A 24,135-nucleotide genomic window follows, 5' to 3' on the forward strand; every position below is an offset into this window, starting at 1 on the left:
CCTAGATAGCTGAGATTGTGAAACTGATATTAAACATTTTAAAGATGTATGTGTCCACTATTATCTTTGAGCTACAGTGTTGCACAGATTAAAATGGTCAGAAACATCCTTTGTGGCCCACTCATTGACAACACAGAGTAGTTTTTTCCTGGGTTGCATGAAGGAAATCTTCCTTTTGTCAGTGAAGTTATTTTTTCAATTTCATTCAACGTGGCGTTTGTCTTGTATACATTTTCTGTGAATTTCAATTGTACCCTTTAGGCATTTATTCATGAAAATTTTTGCGTCGACTAAAGGTAATGTAGATTTTGAGTTAGCCTGTAATACTTTCAATTCCAAACATGGCATAAGGGGATTGGATCTCAGTTTAGCAAAGCAAGAGTTTAGTTAAAGCTCAAAGTGGGGATTCTAGATACATTCCTAAATGATGCTCAGCTGGCTGTGAAAAAAAATGTAATTTCAGAAAATACTTTTGAAGTGAAATGATCAATTATGGAGATGCAGGTCAGGAAGGAAGGCCTGTTCCTGAAATGCTAAATCATTTGCTTTTTATAAAGGAGATGGTTGGCCTCTGGAGTCCTTAGGAGGAGGAAAAGGAGGCTGGCCACTGGAAAGCCAGTGAGCTCTTTGCAAGGGCTGGCGAGACTTGGCAGATTCACTTTGCATCTGAACAGTCTCTCTCCAAGGATCACCCAACTGGATGCTCTCCTAGGATTCCTCTCTACTTCGTTCAGTCCTCCTGCTTCCCCAGTCACCCACAGGTCTTAGGCCACTCTGGCATTCATGCCATTGTCCCTCCTTTCTGGAAAAACTGATCCCGTTCCGCCTGTTGGACCTGCTCCTTGGGCAAAGTCATCTGGGGTGAGGGTGGATTCCTCATGTAGCTTTCCTTTTCCATGCACATGATTCAGCTCTTCCTGCAGTCCAAAGCAGTGCCTCACCACCTCAAACAACACTTCTTTCATCTTGTTTGTCTGCCTATTGACTCACATGTACAATGTGTGCTTCTAGAGGAAAAGGGAGCTAGGTCAGCATGAAGGAGGACCTTGATAGATGGATGCATGGTGAACTAAGGCCCATAGACAGCATTAAGAGTATGAAAAAGAAACACTGGTTTTCTTGGCTTGAACTCATGTCTGTTGGGAGATAAATCCATTTTTCACCAACTAGGCTGAGTCCACTTGAACTTGCCAGGTAAGGCTAACAAAGTTGGTTCTGCAGCCAAGTATGGTGATCTCATAGCTCATCAAAGCTATGGAGTTGCTGTGCCCTATGGAGCTCTTTTAGAGGACAGAAACCAACCTACCTCTATCAGCTGAGAAGGATTATGTTTATGGCTAGTGTGCCTTCTTGCCGAGCTGATTTTGGGGACACAGTCATAAAACATGTTGCAGGTATTCGTCATTATAGTCCTGCTGCTTCCATGAGTAATGACAAGGGCATGTTGGTGACAAGCAGGTGTGGTGGGTCTTCTGCACTGGTCCACTGTTAAGTATAGCACAAGTGTCTGTAACCGACAGCCACCTCCACCCGTTGGGTGATGGGGATCCAATATCCTCTTCCTTCTGCCCAAAGCAACCACATGGCTCTGCTGGCTGGCTGTTGGCTCCCTTAGCTATTGTTATATGTATAATATCTGAAGCAGACTCTCTTAAGGAGGCAGATCATGCTAACTGAAGAATTAAAAATGAGCACATTATACTGAGTAAGTGAAAATGCTTCTGTGGATTGATAATTTGCATTCAGTCTGCGAGCGTTCTAATGAATCACAAAAGTATATACTTTGTTTGAATAAAGGATGCTCAACCTCTTTTTTTTTTCCTTCCGAGGTAAAGTACATGGAGACTCTTGCTTAAATGAGGCATACAATTTTAATCAGCTGAACCCTTAAAAAGAAAGAAAAACAGCTGCTACTTGTTAATTGGCAAATGTCTTCTCCAGTGAGCTCATGATTTATTCACCGCTTCTAATAAAGACCTAAATTCCACCAAGAAAGGTGTTATCACCGTCCTATAATATCTGTGGGCACGCCTGCAGATAGATAACCTCTTACAGAGTGAGTGATGGCTTCCCAGAGATCACTCTCCTTGTGGGTGTCCCCGCTCAGATGCATCTCACCCAGCTCAGACAAGCATTTGAGCACCATCAGTGTGATGTTTGTAGTTGTGACACTCAGAGTAGACACTAGAAGATCAAACCCACACAGGCAAAGGCCTAGCTTTTTGGGCTTACTGGTGGCATTTTCTTGGGCCAAACCCACGGAGTCTTGGAGAGTTTTGGGGTGGGAAGGATACTAAACTGCTTACCTTGGAATTTCCTTCCTGTTCTTTGAGACTCCTGGCTATGGAGTGGGAGTAGAAGGAATTGCTGTGCACTGCAAACAAGGACCTTTTCTTTCCTCTGTCTTAGTCAAGTTCATGCAAACTGTGAGACTTTTCTGTGCCTCAATTGATTTACATGTTCTCAGTGGAGATTTGTAGCTCCTCTTTACTTTCCTGGGCGCAGTGTGTTTGAAGGAGGAGGGTGAATGACTTAATGCTGAGTAGGAGCCCTCATATCCTGGCCAACGGTGCTTGCTTTATTTTGCTGAAACTCAGCAATCAAGGAGTGATGAGCAATAGTGCTGCCTTCCTTTCACCTTGTGAAGGATCTATTTGTTCCCAGAATACACTTTGAAGCCCTGAATGCCTCTTGCAGAAATTGGAAGAGGCAATTTTAATTATATCATAATGTCAAAGTACCCTGGTCTTTCCTGCAAATAGTCCTCAAGCTTATGAGCATGAAATGGACTTATTTCATTTCACCACATTTGCATGCTACAGAGCTTCCTGGTGAGATGTGCTAGGAAGCGTTCTCATCAGGAGAACCGTGCTGTACAGGTGAGATGGGTGATAATGGAATGGAGGTGGTCAGTGCAGACATGCTGAGATACTGCAGGTGCTTGAAACTCCAATAAATTTGATTTTCTGAAGCTTCTTAAGCATCCCCTTTCAATTCACACTTTTGAGAGGGGAGTTGCCTTTAAGAAGTCTCTTTGTAGTCAAACTTTATTAAGACTGGAAGGGTACAGTGAATTGGCCAAGTATCTTGACATTTATTAAACACTAGAGAAGGAGGGGTGTGGTCTTAGGAAGGAGCTGGCTGTGTCTATCTCTATTTGGGTGAACTTGGACACCTGTCTGCGTCTGTTTTTGTGTGGAAGAAAGTTTTAAAAACATTGTGTGCAGCTTAATAGGATTTGATTCAGGTTAGTATACCACCACATTTTAAAATTAAGAAGAGAGAGGATGAGCTTCACATCTTGCTTAGGCGATTCTATCCACGTAACAGGCTTTAAGTGGTAGTGGGAGTTTGAGAACTATATAAATGAAGTTGTTGGGTGGGATAACAGGCATTTACGGTGACACAGAGCTCCCCTTTCTGGAAAGGAAAAGAAATAGTTTGTTGGTTTACTTCATCTAAAGTGTGGGTGGGTCGCATAATAGAGAACTTTAAGCCCATCTTCATCTAGCCCAAGGTTCTCAATCATGAAGCTGTTGACATTTTAGGTCTGGATAATTCTTGGTTGTTGGCAATCTGGGCTGTGTGCTGTGGGGGTGTTAAGCAGTATCCCGGCACCTCTCTGTTAGCTGCTAGTAACACCCCTCCCCCGTGACAACTAAAATGTCACCTGACATTGTCCAATGCCCTTGGGAGTATAAAACTATCTCTTAGTCCTCCAGTGAAGGGTGCAGGGTGGGCAGATTTCCCTTGGAGCAGCTATGGACCTTGGCCTTTGATGGTTTATCATGACAGTTTTACTTGAAACTTTTGATCTAAAATATGCACAGAATGATGAAAGGGAAGTATAAGGTGGCTAACACATCCTTTAATGACCAGCAAATAGCAGGCACAATTATTATAAAAAAAACCTTAAAGTGGCATAAATCGACTTTTACCTGAAAAAAGAGAGTGTCAGCAGAAGCCATTCTGACCCACTACATTCCCAGTTTTTACAGTTTAGTTTGTATGGCGGACATCTAAGGAAACCAGAAACCAATGTCCCAAGTAGATTCGCTGCTGTGAGAAGCAGAAAGAGGGCAGCTGACTGACCTCTGCCTGCTCGACCTTATAAGGGAGACAAAGCAAGTGGTGAGCCCTAGGAGGCCGTCGGGGGTACAGTGCAGATGATGGAGCAGGCATTGGGTGTTTTCTTTTAGGATTTAGAATGTGACAGGCTGAAAGTGAATACTACAGTGTAAATCAGAATGGGGTGCCTATTTGTCCCATTTTCAGTAGGACCTCAGTCCCTAGAGTATGATCTGGCATGTAAGTTACTTCACAAGTATGTGTTGAATGAATGCATGAGGTCTGTCTAGGGAGAGGCTGTAGACCATGAATTATGACCTCAAAAGCCATTGTAAGGCAGACAGTGGTGCGAGAGTAGGCACGGATGCTGAGTACCTGGTTGGCCGTGGGTGAAGGGTGGGCTGCAGCACAGGATCATGGCAGTGGCCACTCGTATCACTCTGACTGCAGGAGTAAGTGTGCCAGGGTATTTACAATGTGCTGGGAACTATTCTACATGCTTGACTTGTGTTTCCTTTAAACTTAGCCGTCACAATTTAAAAAAATTGGACAGGCACGGAATACGAAGGAAATGAAACAAATGTTTTGAAAGGATGGGCTGCTTTTCGGTGGCCCTTCCTCCCGAGACTCTGCTCCTGTGGGTCTCCCCGCCTTGTTCTTGTCCCTGCAGAGTGTGTGTGCCCTGTGCAAAGCCCTCCCACACTCTCATTTGCAACTAATGTTAAGTCTTTCGTCTTTCTCAGACTTACTCTACTGGCCCTGCACTACTTGGCACGCTTTCTCCCTGATCCGGTTTTCTCATGTGCTCCCATCTCCCTTGGGTATGAACCCCATCTGCCAGCACAAGCTTTGGGTACCCAGGGTCAACATATTCATCATATTCCTGGGAAGAATGGACAAATTCCACTTTTAATGTCAGATAAACTTGTCCTTTGTTGTTCAAGCACCTCAGCTGGTCTTTAGCAAATAAACCCAGCATATTGTGACAATTGCTGAGCTTTCCCTTGCTTAGAAGAGATGTTTACTAAGCCATATGAAATCCACAAGGATTATTATCAAACGCCTCAAAGCAATACTTTATAACTTGACAACGTCCCACACCTTTAGGTCAGTCTAAATGTTCTCCTAATATGTGAAAATTGGGTCTTTTACAATAAAAAAGAAGCAGTTAAGTGGAAAATGTAAGATGTTTACAGGAACAGACCAATGTTTTCTTGAAGGTGAACAAGAAGTAAAAACTGAAGGCCATGTGAGAATATAGCAGGAATGAGTTTCCTATCATTATATTTTGGATGACTGCTTTCCATCTAATTTCTTTAGGAGAACCCATAAGTAGCGAGCACTTTCATCGAGCTGTCAATGTGAATGATGAAGATTTGCTCATTCAGATACTTGAAGGAGGGTGAGAGATCTCTGCTAGCTTTCTTTTTAAATGCTCAAAAAAAGAATAGAAATACATGATGTAGCTTTGTTGTCCTAAAAATGCCCATGCCTTTTAAGCTGCTTTCCAAACTGATTTCAGGTGAATGATGTGAATTAGTAAGACATAGTTAATGATGAGGATTATAAAACCCCAAGTAAATATTACAGTCTATAATTATTTAATGAAATCTAAAAGAAACTTGCAAATGTGTCATATCTTATTTTCCAAAATAATTTCTGCCACTTGCTTACATTGTGGCAAGTTGGTAAATTTCACCCCAAAATGCACACATCTAATTCCTGATGAAGCTAGGACGTCTCTAAGTTAGCTACTTTCTGATTTAGAAGGTTGGTAGCCACTGGAGAAAAGAGGTGTGTTGGAGTTACTGAAGATGAGGCATCTCAAGCTGCCTCCTAAATGCAAAAGTGATGTTTAGATTCCTTTTGGATCAAGTTTTGAGTGCCTTAAAAGACAGGTGGCTTGTGAATTTGGCCTCTGTAATCTGAAGAGAATGTTTCCACCAAAGCCAGTCTCCTAAGATGACTAAAAGCTCTGCTTTTCCCTTTGAGGGGCATCATTTTATACCTATTAAACGAGGAGGGTCAAAGGTAAAATGCAAGTTTCTATCAATATGCTCGCATGCTCAGTGCAGCTATCGAGGTCTGCAGTGAAGACACTGTCCTCAGCTAACTTTAAGAGGCTATGTCCGTCAAAGAGACCTACAACAGTGGAAGCGAACTGTGGCATGCATCCTGCAGGGTACTGTTACTGTAAGCTCTAAAAGGTTTGCCTTCACTAGCCTACAAGAACTTGAGACTTGGCAAAATGAACTATTTTAGCCTCTGCTGTAACCATTTGTAGCCACCAGTTACATGGAGCTATGATAAGCATGTTAATCTCTTTCTCTGTTTTCCCCAAGCCATGTTAAAGTTGATGTTCCCAATAAGTTTGGCTTTACTGCTCTGATGGTCGCTGCCCAGAAAGGATACACCAGGTATAGCTCTCTTCTTTGCTTATTTGAGGGTTGGTTAAACTCTTTATTTCTCTCAGTCTGGATGGGGATGGGAGGGAGTAAAACTGAAGGGGAATCCAGTTCCTTTTTTCCAAACTGTGCCATATAATGGCTTCCAAACTCAGCTGCTTTAATCATAAGGTTAATATGCAGGAAAAATGTAAAATGTATAACCATATTAGGGGAGAGATGCGCAAAATGTATCTTTTATGTCCTGGGAACATGAACAATTGAAATTTCAATTTCTTTAAACAAAACAAAACTGGGTGAGGGGATTCTGGAATGCAAATGTCACGAGAGATTGCCAAAATATAATTTTGATGCCATATTTATCCTTTAACTGTTGCACAGAGTTAGGCATAAATGCTAACATCTTATTTTTAATCATATTTATATTTTAATTACAGTGCCAATTAAAAAAGAAATATGTTTTCATTTATTGTCATTTGAAAATATATAAAAATGGTCATTAAAATGAGTTTTTTTGATAATCTAATTTGTGTCATGTGGGTTAGTTAGATTTTAATGAGTAGTTCATATACTGTGAAGGGTAGCAATCTGTCTGGTGTGGAGCAGCAGTTTCCACTCTTGAATACAGATAGTCCTCATTTAACAACCTGCCTGTTTAACAGCTGTTTGGACCTGACACTTGCTGCTCGGACTTACCACACGCGTTTGAACGTACACAGCAGAAATGTGAGCAATGGTACAACCTTAGGGTGGCTGCTGTTGCCCCCTTTTTAAATGATAGCAGGATATTATTAAAGGTAGGAAACTGCAGAGTGAGTGTGGGCCAAGTAAAAGTACGAAAAGAAGTACACCCTACCACATGCGAATGGGCCACTATACAATAGAGAACACAGTGGCAGAAACTCAGTGTGGACTGTCCTTTTTGTATCACCCACTCCTCAAACTGATATCAAGTCTAGGCCCTCCTAGCAAATACCTGCTCCAGTTCTTGCAAGAAGTCCATGTGTAGAGCTTTGGGAACTCTTCTGTGCATGTGTCCTGGGGTTTATAATTAACAGGTGATGCCTACTTCTCCAGCCAGCCCCTGATCTCCTATCTCATTTCTCCTTGAGAAACACACATACCCATAATTTTTTATGGGGTGCTGAGGGAGTGGAAGTCTCCATCTTCATATAGCTGCTTCCTGCTGAAAGCAGCAGTTAGCTCTAACTACTGGGGATTATGTGTCCTCTTACTACCTTGCGGTGTTGTGGCTCACTGCCTGGGTTAAAGAAAAAAAAAAAAAGCTCAGAAAATGAGAAGAGAGTTAGTAACTGTTGAGTTGTCTGATTGATGGAAAAAAGAAAGTGACTTTATTATTATGTTTGCGATGTAAAGCCCAAATATGAGGAGCAGGTCAGATGTCTATACTTGTTGTGGAGGACAAAGTATAGCAAAGAGGAGGTTAGATACACTATTGAGAGCCTGAGAAACATAACCTTAGGAAGATTACCCACATAATAGATCTAATTAAAAACAGGAGCCTCAGGACAGGTGCCCATTTAAAATGTGGTGGGTTAGGGTCATTAATGACTAATTATCGGCACCCAGTTTGATGCTGGAGTCTTGCTTTCCGAAGAGGAGCCTCAGGTCTTCCAGAAGTTCTCAAGAATAGCTTTCTTCTTAGTCCTGTGTAAATTCTATGGACCATTTCCCATATAGGATTTTTAGGGTTTGTCACTATGTCCCTTGAGGAAAGACCATAGTGGTTTCTCAGCTACTGACTATAAGGCTAAGGTCTTGAGGGGTTGTAGGGCTATCCTTCTTGCCTCCCTATCAGCCTTTTGATTTCCCAGAGAGATGTTACACCGATATCCTGCCTACTTCATAGGTCTGGGAAATTAGTTATTTGCAAGAGTGGCTAACTTCCGGACCTGTATGTATCAGAGAGGCAGAATTAAGAGACGTGTGAGTTTTTATAACAACCTCAGGGGTGTCTAAGAGCATGGCCTGATACTTGGCAACCTATTCCCCTGTTAACCTCAAGTAACCTTTAGTCTCAAGAATTGCTCTGACTTGATGGGGAAGCAGTACTTGTAGTTTCTGTCCTAAAGTTAGTTTTGCAGTTTCCTCTGTTAGTATAACTGTAGCTGCTATTGCCTCAAACATGATGGTCATCCAGAAGCCACTCCATCTAACTTAGACACTCAAAGCAGTTTCTGTCTTTTCTGATAGGTAGAAGAAGGGATTTCTTGACTCAGGTATTTTATTATATCATGCAGTAGGTTCTACTTGTTGGCTAGTTAGGTCAGGGAGACCTAGGATATTCCCGACAGATAAAATCCGTTTTGGCCTTTATCAGAATTTGAGAATTGCCTCCACTTTTACTAGTAAATCTCTTCCTAGGAAAGGAGCAGTGTGGGACAATTAGAAACTCGTGGTTAAGCATTTAGCCTTCAGAATGACACATCAAAGGAGGAGTAAAGAATCTCTGCCTAGTGACCCCCTTGACTTCAACTATGGCTATAGATCCAGGGAGGGTTTTCCAGAGAAAAAAGTCAAAAAACAGAATTCTAGCTTTTCTCTTTTGACCTGCCTGTAGATTCTGATTGGTGAACACAGAAAAGGCCATGTCCAGCAATTGGGCATAGGTGTCTCAGTTTCCATTTGAAGTTTCTCTAATTTGTTCTGAATATGTGGAGCCAACTGACAAATGAAATTATGTCCCACCAGTGTCCCTCTCTCCCTGGAAGATGGATCTGTGTTTGTATATTTACAAAAGACTTTTACTGTGCAGCTATTGGGACAGCTAGATTTTCCGTTGTCCTCTATCACCCCATTCACTATTACAATTAACAGATTTCTTGATGTACCTTTTCATTCCTATAGAAAGAGTAGCCATCATATCAGTATCATTTTCTATCCCTAACTAGTATTATTGTTTCAGTTTGGTTCTGTGTGTGTGTGTGTGTGTGTGTGTGTGTGTGTGTGTGTGTGAGAGTGTTTTGAGACAGGATCTTACTATGCAGTTCAGGGTAGCCTTGAACTCACTTTGTAGTCCAGGCTGGTCTCAAATGCTCAATGATTCTACTGCCTCAGCTTCCTGAGTGCTGGGATTACACTTATGCACCACCATGCCCACTCCAGTTTGGTTCTGTAAAAGGAACAATGGTCTCTCTAAGATGCTTTTCTTCCCTTTTTAAAGCATATTCCTGGGCTGGGGCTATAGCACGCTTGGCAAGTACAAGGTCCTGAGTTTGATTCTCCATACCAATAAACAAGCAAACAAACAAAAAACCCTTTTGCTCACTTGCATAGTTATTAGCCTCTTTTAGGATTTTTGAACTTTTATCTGGGGCACAAAAAGTGGCCAAGATGAATCTCACCATGATAAGTCAAAAGTGAGGGTTAAATGTTTAAAGCCATCTGCAGGATTACTAGGATCCTCTAATACTTGGCCTAGCCATCCTTTGTGTTGCTTTTCAATGCAACTGCATTGCAACCGAAGAGCAAACCTGAACTCTAGCAGCTCCTGGGACCTCTCTTAGGAGCAGGGTGAGTTGTGAGTTAGAGGAGTAGAATCACCACTCTGAGTACCTCCTACGGAGTCGAGAGCTGTTTGTGTGTATTTAGTGGGACTTAAGCCTGTCTGAGAAGCATGATGAGGGAGCTGAGGAATGTTGGCTTCCTCTGGGGCACCGGGCTCTAGTGGAGTTCTTGAGGCACTTGGAGGGGATGCGACTGATTTGCTGGCCTTAGGATATAAGGAGGTTGACGAGAACTCCAGAATGGTTGTCATCATTCAAAAAATAGGAAACACCCATATGCCCCGAGACACAGGTGGGAATCCAAGGACAGGATCTCTCTCTCTTCCTCAGGACCACTCTTAATACCATAGTTTCTGGGCTTTTCCTGAGATAAAAGTTCACAAAAGCATAAGGGATTTTATTCCACTATGTTTTAAGCAGAAACAATTTAACTGGAAAAGTCTTGTAGTTTAAACTTTCATCTTGTACCCACCTCTCACCATTTCCTAGTTTATATTGAATCCAAACAGTATTGCAGTAGTAGATTTAGAATTGCAAAGATACCTTTTTTCACATGGTTAGGGTCAAATCTTTCTCACTGATTAAGGACACAGCCTAGCAGTGAGGTCAGTGGAATCCTTGGGGAGTGTGGTTCATGAAGTTTCATGAAGTTTATGAAGTTTTCCATGGTGCATCTTGGGCCTAGAGAAAGAGGGATAACCAGGTCTTGGATCCTTAGTGTCCCATGCAGAAGGAGGAGACCCTATTTGAGACAGTGAAAAGTCCCTTTTGAGACTCGAGTTTTCAATAGACCAACATCTCTGAAGCTGGGATGATGCCAGCATCTTTTATAGAAGCATAGAAGAAAGCCCTACTGAGGCCTTTTTGTCTCCATTTTGAGCCACTTGATTGCTTACTTAAGCACAGTTGAGCCGTTTGAGCAGCCGTATCTCTTATATTTGCCCCATCATAAAGACTTTGGTACTTTCTTTAAGGCAATAGGCGGAACCTTTTTTTTTTTTAAAGAAAAAAAAATCTTTAAAAATCCGAAGAAAAAAAGATGGCTCTGCATTTGACTCACAGTCACTTGAGTTTAGCTTTCCTGGCTGTTCTCTCCTTCTGCTCAGGCCATCAGGCACACATCTCTAAATTACCTGCATTTGGTCAGAAGAAACAAGAAAAGGATCTAGCCTGATTCAAAATAAAACAGGGAGGATGCTCACATGTTCCTTATAATGGGAGGGTTAAGGTCTGTGAATAAGGGTGAGATTTCTGGTGACCACAAGGACAGTAGAAAACAAACATGGCAGAGCCCATGTGGATGATTCTGTGACGGACCTTACTAATGAAGAGGTGAACTAACCAGGATGAAACAACGCCCTGAGAAAGAAAAGTCCATCTAGGGGGAAAGTGTAAAGGGCATTTTGATCACAAAAAAAAGTAGGAAAAGCAGTACACCTTGTTACAAGAGGCCACCATGAAGGAGAGAACACAGTGGGTGGTGGCTTCTTCCATAGTACAATACTATAATTTTTGCTGATTGTACTGTATACTACAGCACTGTGGTTTCACTGTAATGTATTTCTGTACTGCACTGTAAGAGTTACGTAATTAGAAACAAAGTCATCAAGTTGGTATTTTGCAAAGACGTGCCTGCATTGTCTCAGTACTGATTTTTTACCAGGTTCTCTTGGGTTCCAAGCCTTTAAAATGACCTACCTCACTACTTTTACCGTTGTTTCTTTTAGGCTCGTAAAACTCTTAGTTTCCAACGGCACAGACGTGAATCTGAAGAATGGAAGTGGCAAGGACAGGTAGGAGGAGGGTGCCTAAAATGTGCCCATGTTCTTGGGTACCTTTGTGGCACAAGCCATGTGCCCAGAGGGTTTTGAATTTCCAGGACATTTTGTTTCTTTTGACAGCTCTGAGAGCTGAGTAGGTCCCAAAGGAAAGATGGTGAGGACAAAAGCTGGCCGTTCATTTATCTTTTCTTGTCTGGGGATTTGCAAGCATCAGTTACGATGTGTCTACCTTCTCCAGCTCAGTCAGTGCTGGCTATGAAAGCAGGCTCAGTGCTGGGCCCTGGGTTGTGAGTACCTGCCCTGGGCACTTCATTCCTTTCTTAGGTCATTTATTGCATTTCAGCCCACTTTTTTTTTTTTTAACAAGAATCCCAGCTGTTTATAGAGAAGCAATCGACAAGTTGCATCAACAACACAACCACAGAACTTATCTGAGGTTTCATCCATACTTGCCAAGGATAGGCAAAAAGGTTGTTTTGGTCTTTTTGAGTCAAGGTCTTGTTATGTAACTCAGGCTGGCTCAAACTTAACCTCTTGCCTCTGCCTACTCAAGTGTTAGTATTCCAGCTATACACTACTGCGCCTGGCTAGAAAGAATGTCTTCTAGAGACATAAATACTTACTGCTCTCACAATACATGTAATTAATTAATTCAGCCAGCCAGTACTTGTTAAATGATGACGAGACACCAGGTACTGTACTTGATGTTCAGGTAGAACCGGGCACAAAATGCAGACTTTCTTCTCACAAGCACATAATACACACATGTAAGTATCTTTCATGCTATATAGGAGATCAAGGAAACATCAATTAATTTCCAAAATCGGAAATCCTCTCCATTCCATTTCTCAGACATAACACAAGAACAGATTTTAAATAACAACACTAAAAGACAGATTTAAAAAGCATTTTATAAATAATTCTTAGGTTAATTTGGAATATTGACCCACGAAATTCAAAAAGCAGAGTGTCACTTTATAAAGGAAAAAGAAAAAACGTAGAGGATGTAGAAAAAGGGAAAGAAAATGAAAATGATTAATCAAAAATGAAAGATTATTTGAGAAATGTAAGAGTTGGCTCTTTACAAAAGCTTGTAGGATGAAACAGACCAATTTTTTTGTAAATCTAAGAAAAAAGAAGAAAAATTAGAAATTCAAAAGGGCACAGACATCCCAGTAGTAGTAGAGGAAATTTAATTCTGTAAAGAAACGGTACATTTGTGTCCAATAGATTTGATAATATTGAAAAGGGTACTTTTTTTGGAGAAAACTTAAAGCACTAAATACAATCTAAGAATCAGAAAATTTGAAATAACAAATATCCATGTAAGAAATTCGAAAATTTACCAAAGTACTCAAGTTCAGGCATTGTGGCTTACCTGTCCTACCAGGGAGTTTGTTCAGATTTTTGTGCACCTGTAATAACCTGGAACCTTTCCAGAACAGAGGGGAAGCTGAAAAGCTATAAATCATAACTTTATTGCTAAAATCTGATAGTAAAAAAAAAAAAGCTATTTATGTGTTTGTAGGTGCTCATAAAATTTTTCCTTCCCAATTAAAAGGGGATTAGGAGAGGATAAAGAAATTTAGTACTAGGAAATTTCTAATAAAACACTGCCAATCAGTAGATTAAAGTTGAAAATAAAAACTGGGTGCTACTGAGCCCCTTTACAAGTTAAAGTGTATATATTTTTAAAAACTAGGGATGGAAGCCAGGGCCCTTGCACTGAGCTACATCCTCAGCTGTTTTTATTTTGAGACAAGGTCTTGCTAAGTCACTAAGTCGCCCAGGCAGGGATTGAATTTATGACCCTCTTACCTCATCCTCCCAGAGTGCGGGGATTACAGGCATGTGCCCTCGTGCTTGCCACCATACAGTTTTTATTTTAAAAAGTCACCTCAGATAATTAGCTAGTGTTATTCATAGTGTGGGCAAATTTCTTTTCTAAATTAGTGAGGCTCATGAGAGAAGTCAAGAAACAGACAGGAGCCAAACTGGTGGTGCACACCTGTGCACTGGAGAGGCTGAGACAGGAGGAGCACCATGGGTTCAAGCCTAGCCTGGACTACATAGAAAGAACCTGTCTCTAAAACAAAGCAAAGCAAAGCAAAACAAAACAACACAAAAACAATAAGAACGCAGGCGGATAGGATAATGAAAGAAATACAAATCCATGAAGGTTTTAAGAAAATAAGTTATTTGAAGAAAAAAAATTAGGCAAATCTTGGCCTTAAAGCATATACCAAAATAAATTCTAGATGAAGGAAGAATTAAATGTAAAAGCTCATGAACTGCTAGAAAGCAGGGCATTATACTTATGTAATACTGTAATGTGAAAGGCATAAAAGTTAAATCACTAAGGAAAAGATGAACTGTATATCTTGTTTAAATACTGCATTGTTTATCTGGTGTGACAAACTGAAAGTATAAAAAAGGACCAAAACATAATAGATGCTGGGAAATAGGAAGAGAATGGGAACAAGGGAAGGGACAAGAAAAAAAAAAAGAATAGAAGAAAAAATTGGAAATAAAGCTTTTGTGAATAAGGAGGGAAAGAGAGGTTGAAGATAGTGAGGGGAATTGGGGATAAAAGAAGCAAGATATATTGTGTATAGGTGCAGGTTTCCCATGATGAATGTTATTATGTATATCTAAATTGTACTCATAAAAAAAAAAAACTAAGAGTATGTCACACATAAAAAAAAAAAAACTAAAGAGGCTGAAGCAGGAGGAGCTCAACTTTGAGGTCAGGCTGTAAACTTAGCTAGACCCTGTTTCAAAAAAATAATAATAGTGATAGAAATGTAGCATGGTGCAAAGCCACTGGGTTCAGTTCCCAGTACCACCCCCCCCCATAGCTCCTTCCTCTAGACTCCTTAATTACAGACTCCAGGACAATCTGGGGATTCAGGTATATGCTACAGACAAATGACTGGCACCTTGAAATTATAGAAAGACACATACACTGCAAAAAATAATCAACTTAGTAGGAAAAGAGCAATTTACATGAAAAGACAATTTATAGTAGAATCAATAAAAATAATCCAAGTGAAAAAATGGTTAGCTTTGATAGTGATTAAAAAATACTACCTGTCAAGCCGGTAATTACAAAATAAGTATTGGCGGAGTAAAAGGGACACTTTGAGATAAAGATGATAGAGATGTAAATCTTTGGAAATTTTTGGAAGGCAACTGAAAATCCACATCAGGAGAGAGTCAGAGGGCTGAGGTGGAGCTCAGCAGTGGAGCATGTGGCTGGCTCGTGGACGGCCTGGGCTCCCCAGTCTCACACGCACACACACGCACACATGCACGCATGCACCCACGTATGCTAAAGTAAGCCATGACCACTGACACAGGGACTCTGTTTTTACAAATTTACCCCTAGAAAATAATCAGGGATGCAAATAAGGCTGTATAATAAGGACATCTGCTGTAGCTTTATGTACCACTGTGAGACATTTGAAACAAATTTACAGCAGTAGTGGACTGACTTGGGATGAATATTTAGTATGTAGAAGCTTTGGCAGCATTGAAACAGAGAAGTATATGAAACAATAAGAAAATGAAAGCTATGTCAAAAAAGGGACATAGCTCAGCGGCACAGCGCTTTCCTGGCCAGCATGGAGGTCCTGCGTTACATTCCCTGTACCAAGAAAAAAAAAAAAACAAACCAAAAACCAAAACAACAACAACAACAAAACAGGGTGGGGGTGGGGGGAGGAGGGAGAAGACTTGGATGGGGCATCAGGAATACACAGGAGAAAAGCCCACCCCAGGGTCTGTGCCAAGGATTCAGGAAGGTGACTTTGATAAGGGGCCAGGTGCTGCAAGCAGGTGGCTCTGCCCCTGCACTTGGGCTTGGCTGGAGTCTCACTGGGTCTTTGTCAGGGCTGCACATCAGGGGTGGTCCTGCCACTCTCCCTCCCTATAGGGCTGGACAAGCATGACCCCCTAAAGCTGGGTTCCAGCAGACCACTGGGGGGCCTCACCCTTGAAGTGCAGGTGACACTTTGGTTGTAGAGAAGACTAAAGGCAGACTTTGTACCCTGGCACATGGGACTTTGCTGTCTTTCTGCAGATAGGAAGAAAGTGGGCTTCAGAGGCTACCCCAGTCCCTGGGAAGCAGCTGAGGTCTCAGCTCCTTGCTGGGCAGTCCAGGCTTTGGGGGCTGGTTTTCAACAACCCTTGTCTCCCAGAAGCTGGTCCAACAGGCTCAGGAGCTGGTCCTCCTCAGTGACTCTGATGCTGGAATCTTCTACCTAGCATGCGTTCCTTTTTAATCAGGAAAGAAGCATTTAAAAATAATCATCCAGATAACTAGACTGTAGAGTATTTAAATAGTAAAAAGAAATTTTCTTCCCTTGGCAAAGGCCATTGAAAGACCTGGGCTGTCAGGTCTGAGTCTGAGCCTCGAAGCTGGGCAGGCAAAGTTTGTGCTCTCTCCTGGGAGTCTCCGGGGATGGTGCTATATGGAGATGGGGTCGCCAGGCACCCTAGCTCTGCCAGGCTTTGCCTGGGTGTTGTATGCACCAGTGCTCACTCAGAGAGGCACTTGTACATTTTCCTTATTGGGAAGAGCTTCTATTTTCCAACCTTTTTTTTTTTAATTTCAAAATACCTACATTTATATATGAGACAGGGTTCCACTATGTGGCTCAGGCTGGCCTTGAATTCGTAGCAGTCCTCCAATTCAGCCTCCTGAGTGCTATAATTACAGGCATGCACCACTATGCCTGGTTCAAAAATTTCCAAATATTTAGCAAAGATAAAAGAATAATCCAAAACAAACACCTGTGTATTCACCATCTAGGCTTGGCACTTGTTGGTTATTTGATCACATTTGCTTCTCTGTCTACATTTCTGCCATCCCTCTCTTGGTTTATCTTTTCAAGGTGATGTTAGACATCACAACCCCTTAATAATTCAGTCTGTGTCTCCCGAAAACGAGGTCATTAGTCTGCATACTAATGTAGGACCACACCTTATGCCATCTATGCATGTCTTTCTACTTGCCTCATCTTTATTTAGGGACAAGGGCTGAGGCAAGATCATGAACAAGCAAGGCTTATACAGAACATTTTGTTTCTGTAGTCTTCCTTATTCTGGATTGGTCTCTGTACCTTTCCCGCTTTATCTCTCCCCCTGCCTCTGCCTCTGCCTCCACCTCCCTCTTCTTCCTGCTTCCTTCCCCTCCCTTCTTCCCTTCCTTTCCCTTCTTCCTTCCCCCTCCTCCCTCTCCTTCCCTCCCTCCCTCCCGGCTCCCTCCTTCCCTCCCTGCCCCTCTCTCTCTGCCTCTTCCTCTCTCCTTCTGCCTTTGCCTCCACCTCCCTCCTCCCTCTCTACTCACTTTCCCTCCCTCTAGGAAGCAATGGCTCTTCGAGGAGAGCAGATCATGATCTTCTAAGTGCTTTCTGCTCTGAATTGGCCTAGGGGCCTCCCAGATGAGGAAGAGGCACTTGTTCATCTTATCCTTTATTGCTAAAATGAAGTTTGGCTTAGAGGTTTAACTGGACTTTGATCAGCATTTTTAGCAAGATCACTTCTGAGCTGGTGTGGTGACCACACTATGCCCCCTGGAAGGCGTGACACTGGTCAGGTGATGACTGCCAGATCGCTTCTTTATAAAGACTCAATTTCCCCACTGGAGTTAGAAAACATAGCGTGGGCTGATAACCCAGCACTGAGTGAACTTACTCCCTACTATCCTTCTATCCAATAATTTTAATATCCATTGTTGATATTTGCCTAACTCAACTATTAAGTTGGAGTTTCAAAAAGAAGGATTTTTCTAATTTTATGATTCCTTCCAAATTATTAGTTGACAGTCACCTGTAAAAAATAAAGAGCTTCCCTTTAGCTGAGATGGACCACATTTCATTCTAGGCAAAGTACAGTAAATGTTTACTTATTTCCCTTAAATACTGAATTTAAGGTGAGTAATTAGCTTAATGTTATCTCTAATACTATATGTTAGTGTTTTGTTGTATTATTTTTTGAGTATTATCATGGATTTATGGGTGTTTTTATTTTTAATTTTTTTTTATCGATACCAGGGATCAAACTCATAACTGCCTGCTTGCAAGGCAGGCACTTATGCTGCTGAGCTAAATCCCCAGCCCTTATGGGTGTTTTAAATCTAATATTTTATATTAGTTTGTGACCCTTTATCATCAAGATATAATCCATATACCATAAAATATGGACCTTTAAAATATACAAATCAGCATGATAAATCATGTTCACAGGTTTTGCAACCACCTCCACTATCTAATTCTAGAACATTTTTATCACCCCAGAGAGATGCTGTGTATTATAAGTCACTCCTTCCCTATAGCTCCAGACAACCACCAGCCTTTAGGTCTGCTTATCGATTTTCCTACTCTGGATATTTCATGTAAACAGGAAGGGGAGATATGTGACCTTTTATGTCAGGTATCTTCTATTAGAATATTTTAAGATTTACCCTTGGTGGGGCATTTTATTTCCTTGTCATGGCCAAGTAATGCTCCATTGTGAGGATATAACATATTTTGATTATTGACTAGTTGCTGGATACCTGTATATTCCATATGAATAAAGCACGTGGCTTTTTCAGTCAAACTCAGGTTTTTTGGTTTAAGCCAGGCAGGGCAAATGTATCCAAGCACAGAGCTGCACTCACCGCTGCATGCTGCTGCTTTCCTGTGTTGCAGTCTAATGCTTGCGTGCTATGCAGGACACTTAGATGTTGTGAAATATCTCCGAAGACATGGAGCTTCTTGGGATGCTAGAGACCTGGGAGGCTGCACAGCCCTGCACTGGGCTGCAGATGGGGGCCACTGCCCTGTGATCGACTGGATGATAAAGGACGGCTGTGAGGTAGGAGTCTGTCTTGTTAACCACACAAGTACTGCTAAGATCCTGAAAGGCTGTTCTGCAGGCTCAATGAGAAGCCAGGTGTTTAAGAGGTGGAACTTAGAAATGCTGGAGAAAAATCTCTGGCTTGTCATGAAGAAAGCCCCTGTGGGTCCTGGAGCAAAGGGTCCTTGTGCATTCTATATGATAATGAGGCTCAGTTTGTCATGGAGGTTGGAGCTAGGTAGAAAAAAGAAATATGGCCACACTCAGAGCTGGACGTGAAGCTATTACTTTGCTTATCCCTTTGTTCATAACTTACTCATTTCTTTGTTTAATCTATTACGAAGCTTCCTCGAGCATCGACCATGTGCCAGATATTGAGTGCTAGAGACACAAAGATGTTAAGGACTTGTGTAGCTACAGTGTTTATTCTTGATTTTAAAATTAGGTTATTTTTATTGTTGGTTTGCTTTAAAGATTAGTCATTACAAAAGTTTTACAAAGGATAAACTGACTGTATGAAGCATGGACCATTTCCACTCTTGCTGTGTTTACCCTGAAGCAGGAGCAGGCATGTTGGTTCTCTTTGATTTCCATGTCATCAGAAGACAGATCTGACAGCAAATAGAAGTAGAGTTGCTTGGATTTTTGTAGATGTTTAAAGATGGATCATTACAATCAGGTAAATTATGATAACTTCTGATAACTCTGAATATTCATTAATCTCTTTCGAGTCTTGGACTAAACATTTCAAGTCATAGGAATAAAGAGCAATTGGTAAAATACTATCCTGTGATTGTTGGATGGTGAAGAATATGGAGGAATTAAACTGATGCCCTGAAAAATCAACTGAAATTGAAGAAAGTCCATCTATCCCAGAAGACTGGTAGATTTGTTCTAGTTTGTCACTGAAGTGTGATTGAGGGAAAGCGAGGCTTAAATTGTGGGAATGCACTGGCTCCTGCTCCTGCCACTGCTCTTGGATAGCTGGAAAAGGACTTCAGGAAGGAAGAATCTTGGTCATTATGATAATTCTTTTCTATAGCATCTCTTGTCTTCTTGTGCTTTAGAACCACACCCAAGAGGTTGGAAGGCTTAGCCATGGGCCTCTATGGGACAGTGTTATGTATGGTAGCAACAGCCACATCCTCTTGTTTGGTTTATGATGAGCTGGACTCATGCTTCGGATTCAGTACAGTTATGGTTGAGAAGAGACTGATCTTTGCTGAAAGAGGAATGGGACCCAGCATAAGGCAGGTCTCTGTCACAAACACTGAAATACTGGAATATTGGAAATGCAGGCTATCTGGGCTTCAGACTTGAAGGCAATTATTTGGTGTAAATTTCATCTTTCTCTGAAGTACAAGAGCCACTTTGCAGAGGACAGCACTAGAACCTAGAGGCAACTGCTAGTGGTGGGCAGAGGCTGTCAACTAGCATCTATGTTCTCGGCAGATGCTCCCTTGATGCTTCTGAAGACTGGGAAGGCGTTAGGTGCCAAAGAGGCACTGCTACCATATTCCCAAATGTAATGCCTTTATATTTAGGGTGACTTATTTACTTGATCAAGGGAACTATTTCTACATTTAATGAGCCATGTGGTCTTAGGAAACATACTTGGTTTCTTTGAAATGGAGTTCAATTATTTCTAAATCAGGAATGAAAACACCTGCTCCTGTCAAACCTTCTAGACCAAAAGGGAAAGTGTATATTAAAGTATGTTTGAAACTGTATAAAGCATTTTGTAATATCAGATGATTGTTGTTATTATTCAAATGTAATGGAGCTTATTGCCCACAGGTTGTTTATTGGCCCAAAGGAGGGTGCTATAGCATTGGATGTTCTTATATGTGTAAACAACCTAACAGTCTGTTATTAAGTTATAGATCATCTGTAATTTTTCTGTAACAGAATGTCTATGTATGCATGTCCCTGCATTCTCTCCCTCTGTCTCTCTCTCACACACATATCTATTTCAGTACCACTTTATAGATTGACTAGGTTTTCACTGGAAGAGACAGTATTTACCTCTTCTTATTTTATAATATTTCTCTTAAAATACTAAATTGAGAATTCAGTACAAAGCAGGTCACTGGGGAATGACCATCTTATTACCAAGTGTATTCTACTTTAGGGAAGGGTTAGGATTAGGCTTAGGAAACTTTTCAGATCAGGTTTGGGTAATGGATCTAGTCGCTTTGTATTTGTTCTCAGTCTCCTGCCTAAAATTAACCAATATTAAGCTTAGTGGTATGAGTGTATGTATTACTAACTGATTCTAGAAAGGATTTAAAGTGCTTATAAATTATACATAAAGATAAGCCAAACTGGTGCTACTTTAAAAAAAAAAAAAACAGGTGAGGATAGTTAAGCAAGAGAACCTAAAATAATTCACAAGGGACCAAGGGAAGTTCTGTTGACTTTATTCTAGAGTCTCTTTTTCCCATTTTAAACCGTAGAGATGAAAATGCCACCAGGGTCAGGGCTTCTTGAAACCACTCTGTAGTGAGTGTCAGGGGTTTTCTCACCACACACGGCTGTGAGTTAATCTAACAGCCCAATCAATCGATATGCACTGAGTCTAGAAGGGCTGCTAATCAGTGTGGAGTCCAGTAAATAGGCACGTGTCAGTCTATGATGTATGATCTTCAGGGGAAGCGGACTGACTGAGACAGCTCTTTGTCTGGACTGCAGGTAGATGTCGTGGACGCCTGTTCAGGGTGGACCCCACTCATGCGAGTCTCCGCAGTTTCAGGAAGCCAGAAGGTGGCCTCGCTCCTCATTGAGGCTGGGGCCAATGTGAATGTGAAGGACAAAGATGGAAAGACGCCTCTCATGGTATGGCTTTCTGCCAGAGGTCAGGGCTTTTCCACCTTTAGACATTCTCTTGAGACTCTAGTCTCTTAGGCAGGAGCTCTGGCTTTTGGCTGCGTATGTGTTCCCTATCAGCCTGTTAATAAAGGCATGAGCATGTCACTAGTTTTATCTGTTTTGGGACAGGGTCTTGTTATGTTGTGCAGGCTGGCTTTGAATCCCTGGACTCAAGTTTTTCTCTGCCTCAGCCGCCCCAGTAGTTGGGACAATAGGCCTACATTACTATATGAGCACTATTACATTTTTGTTGTCTTTTAAAATTTCTTTAATGATTAGCACCCTCAGTCCCTAAAACAGATTTGTTAAAACCATCTGTGGTGGTCTGGACTGGCCTCTTTCATGTTGCTTCGGTATGGAATGAGGGAGATGACATTTACCTTCTGGTTTCTACCACCATAGAATTAGCAGGGCACAGGCCTGTCATGCAGAGGCTTGGTTTAAGCCTGGCCAGGTCTGCCCTTGCGTGGTGCTGCTGGTGGACTCCCTGTGTCTAGAATGTGCCAGGTGCACCCTCTCTGCTGCCTGGGTGCCTTTGGGGTAGGGGAAGGGGCAGGACAGCTCACGTGGCACTGTTGTGTCTTTCAGGTGGCTGTGCTGAATAACCATGAACAGTTAGTGGAATTACTACTTGATAAAGGGGCAGATGCAAGCATAAAAAATGAGGTAAAGTTAATCCTCATACTAATTTTCTTGGAGGAGAAGAAAGAAATATAATTTTATAATGCATAATTATAATTTTTGTTGTTTCCTCTTTCAGTTTGGCAAAGGTGTCCTAGAAATGGCCAGAGTTTTTGACAGACAGGTGGGAATGTGCTTTCTGCCTAACAAGGTTATTTGTAGTGTCTTTCGATTCCCAAAACACCCCATCAAAACCTTGGAGGACATTCACCTGCTTGTTTTGTTTTTCTAGAATGTGCTCTCCTTGTTAGAAGAAAGGAAAAAGAAGCAGCTGCCCCAGAAGTCTTCTGTCCACTGATCAGAGCACCACCTGTCTGCAAAATCCAAGCAAAGCAGAGCAAAACATGACTGTTGAACACAGATATAAGAAATCCCATGTCTTTGAAGGTTACTCATTTATTTATTTAGTTGGAGATTCACAGTGACTTTTTTGTAACAGACAACTGTTCCCACATAGAAATACATCTTTTTACCTAAGTGCACATGTATATGTGCTTGCCTCGTTGAGCGTCTATAGAACAGGGATGTTTTCTTGCACTTGTGCCTTTACAGTTAGAGATGAAACCAAATATTAATGCACCAGAGCTACACAAACATGCATGGGTCTCCCACTCCTGGCTCTTGCCCCCAGCTGTCCTCGGGGCCACTCCAGGCTGTTGGCATTCTTTCCTCCATGTGCTTCCTATTATCCTTCCTCCCCCACCTGAAGGCCTTCCAGGCCGTGCTGTCAGGCTGCTGTGGCCTCCCGCAGTGGTGCTCCCCCTAAAAGCCCAGGAGTTTTCTCTTCAGCTCTTGGCTTCACATCAAAGCTCAAATACATATCTCAAGTCTCTAGTCATGGTCTGCTAGCAGTGTCTGGTTGGGGGTCAGTCTTCCTAGAACAGCCCTGTCCATCCATGTGTTTGCATGTACTCATGCCCTGACAATGAAAGATCCAGTCTGCTGGCGGCTTGATGACCTCACCATACAGCGTTCAATGCTGTCTTCAGACAGAGCGGAAAAATTTTGGAAGCTGATCATGCAATTCGTAGACAAGTAGGGGTTAACCACAACCATGTCTGCTGGTTGGGGCCTTAAAAAGATACAAATGTGGTAGAACTTTAACTTGGGAAACACACTTAAAAGGCAACAAAGACGTTAGCTAGCAGACCACATGCATTTTGTGTCTCGCTGGTTAACCTGGCTTGTGAATAAAGCAGCTACAAAAAAAAATGCATCATGTGAGTGGAATTTTCTCAGTAGGGAAAGGCTAATTAAAAGGCAATTAAAGCTCCAAAACTTAGGGGAGCATCCAGAGAAAACAATCAATTTTATTGATATTAGTAACCTTTAGCTTTATTTCATATAGACTACTCACCCTAAGAATTAGGTCTGTGAGCCAGATATATATCCTGTTCATAAAGATTTCACTAGTGCTATACCTTTTGTACAATGTACCCCTCTTTATAATTTGCTAGATTTTTAAAACCTAAAAATGAGAGCATATAAAAAACTCTGCAAAGGCTCCTCATCCTTTTGTGATTGGTATTATCATTCACCTCAATTTTATGTCTCAGTCTTTGTATAGTATGTCCCTTACCCGCTTCTGTGGTGGAGTACATATCCCATTCTCTTATTATTATTATATAATCTTTTATTTTTAAAAAGTTTCTTTTCACAGGATACATTTTCTTATTAGAAATTCTCCCACAGTAGGAAAATAATATGTCATATAGAGTTTTATACTTATGCATAGATAATTTTAGGACACACTTGAGAATTCTGTTGGGAATCTGTAATATTGCAGTACAGCTGCAAGGAAGACCTCTTCCCCAAATGGATCTCTAAATTCAGAGATTCTTCATGCTTTCTTTCCTAGGATTTAGATATCTGTAATGTCAGCTATCAGCATCTCTTGATTTTAGTTTTTCTAGGATATACAATAATCATCATTTGCTGTTACCAACTGAACAGACAAGAGAC

General features: G+C 41.5%; 1 protein-coding gene across 3 annotated transcripts in view; it reads left to right on the plus strand.

Moving 5' to 3' along the window:
- The window catches only part of Fank1 (fibronectin type III and ankyrin repeat domains 1), a 159,462-nt gene extending 136,811 nt beyond the window's left edge, over positions 1-22,651 (plus strand). For 2 of the 3 annotated variants that reach the window (XM_063244920.1, XM_063244919.1), the window contains 8 exons: positions 5,389-5,470; positions 6,411-6,485; positions 11,728-11,793; positions 18,477-18,642; positions 21,316-21,459; positions 22,081-22,158; positions 22,253-22,297; positions 22,406-22,495. In XM_063244920.1, the coding sequence (XP_063100990.1) occupies positions 5,389-5,470; positions 6,411-6,485; positions 11,728-11,793; positions 18,477-18,642; positions 21,316-21,459; positions 22,081-22,158; positions 22,253-22,297; positions 22,406-22,471 (722 nt within the window). In that variant the 3' untranslated portion in view covers positions 22,472-22,495. Of the gene's footprint in view, positions 1-5,388; positions 5,471-6,410; positions 6,486-11,727; positions 11,794-18,476; positions 18,643-21,315; positions 21,460-22,080; positions 22,159-22,252; positions 22,298-22,405 lie in introns of all 3 variants that reach the window. The other variant, XM_063244918.1, reaches the window with a different exon arrangement.
- Positions 22,652-24,135: the final 1,484 nt, after the last annotated feature.

This window comes from Cavia porcellus, unplaced genomic scaffold (assembly GCF_034190915.1).
Source record: "Cavia porcellus strain 051 isolate PalLab524CR breed Dunkin Hartley unplaced genomic scaffold, mCavPor4.1 scaffold_2, whole genome shotgun sequence".
In the NCBI taxonomy this organism is placed as follows: Eukaryota; Metazoa; Chordata; class Mammalia; order Rodentia; family Caviidae; genus Cavia; species Cavia porcellus.